The following is a 9,999-nucleotide window of genomic DNA, read 5'->3' on the forward strand; positions in this document are numbered from 1 at the left end:
ACTTACAACACAGTGATTAGTGGTTGCAAATTTGTTCTGATAGTATCCAGTGCTTAAGATTAGTTTTAAAAACTGTATATCTGTCAATGCTTCGAATGTTTGTAGGTAGAGAATTCCATAACCTCACTACTCTAACCGAGAACGCTGTTTGACCAAAGGCATTTTTTCTATACTGCGGTACTAAATCTCCCCTAGCAGACACTCTTGTCCTACCGGCACTGCTGTTATGGGCCAGGCATCCCCTAAGAGGAGGGGGAGCAAGATTATGGATAATTTTGTACATTAGGCATACATCACTGTAAAATACAAAATTATCAAAACTTAAAAAATTTAACTTTTCAAAATAATACAATAATGGCAATAAAGCTCAACTTGAACTTGAACTATGTATTTCTTGGCACAACTTTCATCTTGATATTGTAAATGTCATGATTGTCAATCACAATCCAATCTTATATTTCAAATGTGTGATGTAAAGCACTGGCATTTGCATAAGGCTAATTGTCATTTGTATTTTCACAGAATGAAAAGCGTCATCTTTGAGGTGCATCAGACTGTTTTTGGCATCATGTCTGAGGGGGTGTTGTGCCAGGTTGTGAATGTTTTCATCTGCACTAAATATCACTGCGATGGATGCAGACAGGCAGCTCACGACACAGAACACACCATTCCCATAGCGTTTAGACTCCCTAATGGATACATTTTATTCACATCTCATTCCCTTTTTTCCTACAGGTAATCATGTAAGGCAAAAATAGACTTGCCTCAGCAGCTCACCGTGATTATGAATATCATCTTACGCCATTAGTCTTGTTATCTTGCAGGTGTGATTAAAACTGGTTCTCAGTTTCATGGTTTGTTTGGTTTAAAGAAATATTAAATTAATTTCTGCTGTTTTTCTTTCTTCCTCGTCCGAATGTTTATTTCATAATTTTAAATGAAAATGGAGTTTCTGTCCATAGCTAGTATTATAATATTCCATTTTAGGCTAATGTTATTAAGAGTAATGAATGTTTTGCATTGCTTCGGCTTATAAAATGCACTGCAAACTCACTGCTTTAAGACTCAGAAAGGAAAACAGGTAAACTTTATTATAGTTCCGTCTTATATAACATTGTTTTTACAGTGTTTCTTATTTTCAGTTACAGATTGAACTACATGAAACACAATGAACTGATGCACATCTGCTTTTCACAGCATTGGTTATTCTGTCACAGCACAGTCAGCAGCATTTCGAGTGATGGTGCCAGTTGGCTCCATGGCTGCATGTCATCGTGCTGAACAGCCTGACTGAGCCCAGATGGATGATGCTGCTATCCCACAGGTCCAGTATATTATTCTATATCAAGATCATTCATCAAATGTATGTTCAATCAATCAATTAAGGAGATGTATGCTCTCTACCCAGCAGAATTTAATGGAGTCTCTTGTCAGATATTCAGATAGCTCTTAGTGACTCCATTTGTTGAGCTGGTTTGGTTCTTTGAGCATAAAAGCAGATGCATTTATTTTTGCTTTTTCCAGAACCATTTACTTTAGAATGCAATTTCCTAAAAAGCCCTATAAATCACAAACTGAGCCAGAATTTTCCCAATTCAGTTTTGTGATAGAAAATGTAATATCCTTTATTCTGTTGGTTTATTTAAAAGTGTCTGTATCTGGCTCTGAAAATGGCTTTTTATTTATTTATTTATTTTTGTAATCATATTTCTGCCCGTCTTTCTGTCTATAAATAAAGTCTGTAAATAAAGTCCAACCTTTTCTATAAATACAGTAACTTAGTAACAAATGTTGCTAAAAAATTTAAATGATTACAAAACGGAGAAATCCCTCAAAAATCTAGTTCCAAGTACCAAATTTGTGAAATTTTTAATGGTGGTTTCATACATATTTGAAAAATCGTTATACCATTTTCATTATAAATCAATCAATCAATCATTGGCTCTAAAAATGTCGAGCAAAGTAACCATTAAGAAAAGCATCCTTCCAAATCTTTGCACCACACAACTCAATCAAACAGGTTATTAAAAAAATTGACCTTAACTTATGAGACTTCTTTGGTTTCCTGGTTTTCAAGATAATAACTAAATGGCTTCCAGCATATTGGTTGACTTTGGAGGGCAAACAGTTTTCAAGTAATTATAATATTTGAAAACTAAATTGCTGCAACAATATTTAAAACTAAATAAAATGCTGCAACAAAAAAATAATACCGAACTATTTTTAGCCAACATTTATTTTTTATCAAGAATTCAAGCCTCGAGCTTTTAATTCAGAAATAGTACAGATCATATAAGAGAAATATAAGATCATATATATATATATTTGTTCGTTTTGTTTGTTTGTTTGTTTGTTTGTTTGTTTAAAATTCTACATCTCAGATAAATTCTTTATTATACTAGCTTAATTAATAAAGTGAGGAAGTGGAATCAGTTTCTTTCTGATTATGTTATTTTAATTTAATGCCTAGAACCTAACATTTTTAAACTCTTTTTAAACAGAAATAAATTCTAATCGCACTTGTTTTCATATGTATTTGAACTTGTCAATATAAATCATGTGTCAAGGCAACTACATTTACTTTAGACTGGAACTTTTTTTTTCTGGTATATTGACAATAAATAATATGCATTTGAACCAGGTCCAGCTTACTTTAAATGAACATTAATCACCATACTGATGACTCTGTGTGAGTCTGAAACAAAAAGAGTAAACAAACAAGTAAACATCCTTTAATTACCAACAACAACTGTTCACAATCCCTTATAAGCCTCCATTATCTGCCACACCTACTTAATTAAATACATGGACAATAAGTCTATAGACAAACAACTTACAAATTCACTGACAAGACTTCACTGACCTGAAACAGTTGAGTGTTTATGATCACTTTTAATTAACTGGCATAGGTTTGTTGAAAACACAAAGAATAAACAGTATATCAAAATATCTTACTGCTATTTAGCGAAATGAAAAGCATTATTAATCAAATAAGAATTAAATAAAGTCATAATTAACAAGGGCCACATTTATTTATTTATCCATTCATCCGTTGCAGGCTTTATTGTCAAGACAAATCATGATGCTCTTAGGCTCATTGCTGTAATTTCACCTTCTTTCTTTACCAAATAAATTACTCAAATAATATCTTCTCCAACCTTAGCCAAGCTCTAAGAAAAGGAGCTTTTCACAAATAATTTCATGCTTTTATGATGAAGCCTCATTTGCCAAGACATGGCCATGGGGTATAGAGCTTACTCATCTGCTTGCCTGTACAAGATGAAATTGCCTCCATTTTGCACATTTGCATTTCCTTTTCAAAGATATCTTTCATGCATACCTAGAAAGGATTTGAAGCTGTGAAAATCTATCATGGAAGAAGCACTTATCATATCACGTGTTCAGAGAAAAGATGATTTTTTTGGGGGGTAGGGGGTTATTCAGTGATGAGACTGTGACCTGGGACCAAAGAGATGATTGTTAAGCGTCTTATGAAGCTGCAATCAGAGACACTCCTGTTCTTGAAATTTATACTGATTTCTACAGGAATTTTACATGTGAATGGATTGTAATGTCAAATTAAACATATTGGCTCACTATCAGCAGGCCTTATAAATAGGGAAGAAAGCCCAAAGAAGGGCTTCATGTCACACTTACATTGATTAATAGATTACTCAGAGGTGACCTTTTGTTGTTTTGATGATGAATGCTTTTCTGCAACCAAATTGAATGGAACAACTAGGCTATACTTAGAAAGGGCTCAGTCTCTAAGTAACTTTTATGAAGTGTGTATCAAAAAGAGAGAGAGATCTTGGGGATTGTAATATCTCGTTGAATTTGTTTTTGAATAATTTGGTAAATTGTGATTAATGGGTGTCCAGTCTGCATGAACATAATTCTAGTTATTTTGTTGGGCAGAGAAGGTGTTTCATTTTCAATAAAGACTGCAAATTAACTTAATAACAATAGGTTAGGTTTCTAGATTTTTCAAATTCTTTGAGCTGAAAAAGATCGCTGGATCAGGAGGATCCCCGGGGTTTACAAATGGGAAATGGCTCTTAATTAGGGAGCTGTACAAGCATGTAAAAAGGGCAGAAGGGTAATTCATGTATTAAAAGAGAAGAGGACCTGAATCAATAAGTACCTGACTAGAGAAGTGTGCAAACACAATTCCTCTAGCCGTCTTAACTCTGCCTCTGCTCTGTTTTAATGATGTTATGTGTGATTTCATTTACATTTAATTGTACATTTAATTTACATCAATTAATTTAATTGTAAATTAAATGTAAATGTATATTAAGTTATATTAGAGTATGTACTAAAAGTGCTGTATATATAATTTGTATTTAACCTGTTACCCTGCGCCCCTATTTTTGAGCATTTTGTAAAAAACGATATAACCAAATAAAAATGTCTGTAGCTCTTGAACCCTAAGGTCTATATTTAAAAATCTGGTGTTGTTTGAAACTAGACACTTGATCCTTTGTTACTCTAGAGTCATAATAACTCAAAATTAGTATAGCAATAGAGTAAAACAAGGTAAAATATACATGAAATTGACTCGCGATATGTTTTAATGAAGCTCACTAAGGGAAAAATGGATGAGACTTTCATGCCAAAGGCCTGAAAACACCATAAAGATAAAGCTGAACATCTGACCATGTTTTGACTCAAATTTGAGGATGATACTCCCAAAAATGTAGTTTCTGTAAGCTTTTATTTAAAAAAAATCTAGGCGTCCTTTCAAAAAAGCCATTTGGAGACCCCAAATAGACACTTTGTAAACAAATGTCCAAATGAGTCAAAACTACATAATACATATATGTATATCAATTCAGAACTGCTCTGCCCACCAAAACACACAATAAAAAACTATTTCTGAACAGCATTTGTAGTGCTGACTCATTTAGTCATTTGGTTAGTCTACAAATGGCATTTTTGAAAAAAAACGCCTAAATATTTCCTGAAATAAAATATGAAATAATAAATTTTTTATAGGTAAAGACTTACAGAAAGTACATCTTTATGGTATTTCATTTCAAGAAAAGCTTTGGAAAAGTCATTTGGATATTTTATTTCAAGAAAAGTCTAGGAATCCTTTCAAAAATGCTATTTAGAGACTCCATAAGACACTGCATACTACATATGTATATCAATTCAGAACTGCTCTACCAATGAAACCACAAAAAAACACAAAACTATTTCAGAATTTGAACATAACTAAACAGTCTTTATTCTGAACAATTCCAATAATGAAAACAGTGAACCAAAACAGATTTGATCATTTTTGAACTAGTGAAAACACAAAACAAGCAAAATACATTGTTTTTACAACATTTGTATTTTTTATTTATTTTATATGGTGAATATTATGAATATTACTATTTTACTAATATAGTAATAGATTACTATTACTAATATTACTAAATAATAATAAAAAAAACTATTTACAGTATTTACAGTGGAGGAAGACGCTCTAGCAGCCACTAAAATGGTTTTTTTCTGACCATCTGGATTCACCAGACCTCTGAAAAGACAGGAAAGAGTGAGAGAAAAAGAGTGAGAAAGTGTGTAAGCAAAACAAACCAAACTTGCAACACTGTTTACATTTTGTACACACACACACACACACACACACACACACACGCGCGCACACACACACACACACGCGCGCACACACACACACACACACACACATACACACACAATAACCGGGACATACCCACAAACAAACACACCCACACGAACAAAACTCATGTAATCCCCTCATATTATCCCTCTCCGTTGTCATTTTTAGAATCTAAAACAGCTAACATGAAACAAAAGCTGCAAATACATGATAAACACACATAAACATTCAAGAGGAGGGTGGAGACACTTACGTGCTAATGCTATCCACGCTTCCCAGCGATCTCAGCGCGTATTCGGTTACTAAATTAGCCATTTTGTCTCCCCACGTCCTCCAAAACACCACCAAACGCCACAGAAACTCTTCTCAAGTCGAAGATCCATGATGGAGAGATTCAGATGTGAGCTTTGGACAACATCTGTTCGCTGATAGCCAGTCTGTGTAGAGCCGCGACGCCATTATCTGTACGCTTCATGCGTAACCCGAGAGCGCACGAAAACACACGGACAATACGCCGAGCTATTCTCTAAACAATCTTACGTAAACTATTCAAACTGTCAATCACTGTAAACGTCCTTGTGGTTGGCTAACACTTCCATCCATCAAAACTGTGCTGGCGAGGCATTGGCTGGCTTCAAACACCCCTATTGTGATGTGTCCGGATTGACACCTCGCTGACCCATTCACGGACGCGCTTACTGTCCCGGGTTATAACAGCTCCTGCGATTGAAGGAGAGAGACGAGGGAGGGCTATTCTTACTCGGAAGAGACGATTCTGCTGGAAATAGATGGCGTTTCAAAGCTGGAATCCGAATTATAATCGATATTTATTGGAAAATGGACGCTATCGATAACTATAACTCGAATCGCTTATGTAAACAAAGGAGGATCTATCGTGTTTTCCCCTATTTTTTCGTTGTTTTGGATTAAAAAGTGGATGCATTTTGAAGAGTGGACCCTTCTCTTGAAATGTATGCTGGTGTGTCTTGGAATAGTCTGAGCTGACCAGCGCTATTGGCGATCAAACGTGAGTACTGCGGTTCGCTTTGTTCATTTTAAATGGCCGGTCTTTCAGCATTTCTGTTAACCCTTTCCTCTCTGGTGTATTGATTTCAAAAACAAGCTCAGATCGTTAATCTTGAGTGTTTTAGCTTTCAAATGATATATAGTTAATGATAATTGATTGAATATTGTTCTAAAACAAAGGTAATAAAAAGCCCGACCACGCCCGACCACGCCCTTCCGGCCCGCCCACGGGCCGATGCGGGTTAACAGGTTAAAGACTTGAATTTCATGTCACAGATTGGGATAATTACAAGTGAAGGGTTTGAGACTCTGTGTTCTTGTGGTGTCATCATCTAATCGGTGGTCCTGATGTATTTTTTTTTTCTGTTTCTCTAGAGAGATGTGTCACATACAGCTCAGGTGATTGGTTCAAACCACCTATAATTAGGAAAGGGTGCCCATGATCAAAAACAGATCAAAATTGTGTCCTTCCAGAGAGTCAGACACCAGCTGAGCCATTGTCATTGCTAACAGGAATGCCGACTGATCGCTGACGGACCTCAGCCTGCTGAGAGAACTAATCCCAATATTTTCTTTAATGCATTAGTTGTTCATGCTAGATGAGAGTCTATTCAGCGCAATGTGGTAACCTTCAAAACAGACTCATAAAATAAATAGCTTCTAAGAGCTTGTAGGCAATCTTTTAGTAGATGATATAGACATTTACTTTTCGAGCTCCACAATTAGCAATTCCACAAGAAAATATATGAGGCGTAATTACTGGTTTTGATGTTGTTTTATTTGCACAATGAAATGGCATTACAAAAAATTCAATAAAATGATCTTAACTTACAAAATGCATAAATATATTCATTAGTCTGAAACACATTGATCAAGCAGCAATGGTTCTCAAGCTGAATAATTGAAGTACCAAACTGCAAAGAGAACATTTTCACAGTTGCCAAATATTGTGCTTGAGTCACTGAATCACAACACACACAGTGCCTTGAATTTTCTGTCATTTAATGCTTTTAAATATTGGCACTTTGACTTTTTGGTGTCTTATTCAGCAGGCAAAATGAATGAGACTTGTAAATATAAATAAACACCAACAGCATGTCAATGAATCCTTGAGTCATTAACATTAGCATTTTTCATGGTCAGCACAGCCATAGTATCATATTTCTCTGGGTATCAAATACATATGTGCAGAATAATCACACAAGCTATGCAGTGTAATAGATCTTCTACATTCTCAGCGTCATCCATTGACAGTTGCTTAGTGTTGTCTTGCAAGCCAACATCTCACAATCAGTAACTTGACGTGAAACAGTAAAAAGGTTGTACACACAGAGAGGTCAATCCACACCAGCAGCAGCAGATCTCCTTGAAGGTCTTCCTCATCTCTTGGCTCCTGAAGGCATAGATGAGAGGGTCTATGACCGAGTTGCACATAATGAGGATCAGATACATGTTGAAGTGGGACATGAAACAGATGCAATAAGGGTTCCGAGGGCAGGAGATCATGAGGATGAGGTGCAAGAAAAAGGGAGCCCAGCACACCACGAATACACCCAGCAGGATAGTGATGGTGATGGCCCCTTTCATATTTGCCGCCTGCCAGATAGGTCCGTTGCCAGGGAGGGCGGCAATGCGCTTCATGTGCAGGCGGGCTAGAAGAAACATGTGGACGTAGAGCGAGGCCATAAGCGCCAGCATGGTGAAGAACATGCTGATAAGGCAGATGAGAACGGTGGTGCTCTCCGAGTACACGATAAAGAGCACGCCAGAGACCGTGCAGAAGGTCCAGATGCAGGTGATGATGGTGCCTGCCCGCCGTTGGGTCATGATGTTGTGGTAACGCAAAGCATAGAAGATTGTGATGTAGCGGTCCACCGCAATGGCCAACAAACTCCAAATGGAGGCCAAAAGTGAGCTGCAGATCATCGAGTCAAAAATGTTGTCCATGTTCTTGATGATGCTCTCGCGATTGGTCAGGTTTCCCCCCGTGATGAGCGCCATCACTACTGTTTCTGAGGCATTGGAGACACTGACCAACAAGTCTGCTACGGCTAAACTGCAGATAAAGAAATACATGGGAGAATGAAGGTTCTTGTTCTTCACAATAGCCGCAATCACCAGAATGTTCTCCAGGAGACTGACGAGCCCGAGCGTTAGGAAGACCTCTGTGGAGATGAGCAGCTGCTCATAGCATCCAGAGGCTGATCCTCTCTCACCCTGAGCAGGCTTTCCCACCGGTAAAGCTCCCTGGCTGTGATTCCGGTACGAATGATGCAGTCCATGATGATGTGAGGTATTCATTTCCCTGAATATCCGTAGTCAGTGGTTTGATCTGTGTCTACTTCAATCTGGTGAATTCAAATTGAACATCATCCGTATGTAGATCAAACAAAGCAGGTGCTGTGTGAGCATCCGTCACCTCACCTCTGTGATAACTCTTCCTCCAAATCAGCAAAAACTTCCAACAGTTGTCTACAAGAGGCTCCTACACAAAACAAAAATAAATAAATAAATGTAAAAAATAGAGACAGAAACATGCAGACAGAGATTCAGAGGATGGGAGATAGCGTCAGTTGTCCGAATCTGAAATGCTGACTCTGTTTCAACACTGCTAATGTGCAAACAGTGTTCAGAGTGAGGCACTCAGTCTCCAGAGCTTCCAGCACTTGGCAGGCAGGCGAGTGCAATACTCTTGCCTCCACAGCCACTGTCTGGCACACTGAGCCCAGGCTCCTCCCCCAGCTTTCTGTACTTATCAGAGGCAGTTTTGATGGGTGAATGTAAGCTAATATCGGAAGGAGGTCAGTGTATGAATGTGGTTTCCTCTGTTTTCAACAAATAGATAAAATCCATTTTATCTATTTGTTGAATATATATGATATTTAATCTCTCGTCTCGTCTTGCTAAAAATAATGTCCATGTTTTCAAATGTAAATCAGCAAGCCTTGAGATTTTTTTACATCCACAGCTATATATGGTATCCAGTATGCCCAGTCCTTTAACTAAATACCACATAGAATGTTTTATTTAAAAGAAAGAAAAAAAGTGTGCAGAAAGAGCTGCAGTAGAAGAATGTTCTAAAGTAATTGATTATAAAATAAATATTTCACAATCTCTTATAAAATCAGCAATTAAAGGGCATAATTCAACATACGCAAGCATGTCAGCACAAATGGATTTTTCTGGCAGCACTGACACTGCTACAAAAAAAATTATTTTGATTTTTCATTTAAATAATAATTGTAATAAATAATTACAAATTTAACCAGTATATAATTTCTTAAAGTCAAAATAGCTTTTGTTTTATAAAAAAAAGAGCACCATGAAGCTGGATTGTCAGGTAA

At 36.7% G+C, this 9,999-nt stretch overlaps 1 protein-coding gene across 1 annotated transcript; it reads right to left on the bottom strand.

The window, feature by feature from the left end:
• Positions 1 to 7,945: 7,945 nt before the first annotated feature.
• On the bottom strand, positions 7,946 to 8,956 carry LOC306845817 (melanocortin receptor 4; the record flags this gene model as incomplete). The annotated part of the gene is made up of 1 exon (XM_079378795.1): positions 7,946 to 8,956. The coding sequence occupies one exon, from the start codon at positions 8,954 to 8,956 to the stop codon at positions 7,946 to 7,948; it is 1,011 nt and encodes a 336-aa protein (XP_079234921.1).
• Positions 8,957 to 9,999: the final 1,043 nt, after the last annotated feature.

The sequence above is a fragment of the Barbus barbus genome (genome assembly GCF_936440315.1).
Source record: "Barbus barbus genome assembly, chromosome: 26".
NCBI lineage: Eukaryota > Metazoa > Chordata > Actinopteri > Cypriniformes > Cyprinidae > Barbus > Barbus barbus.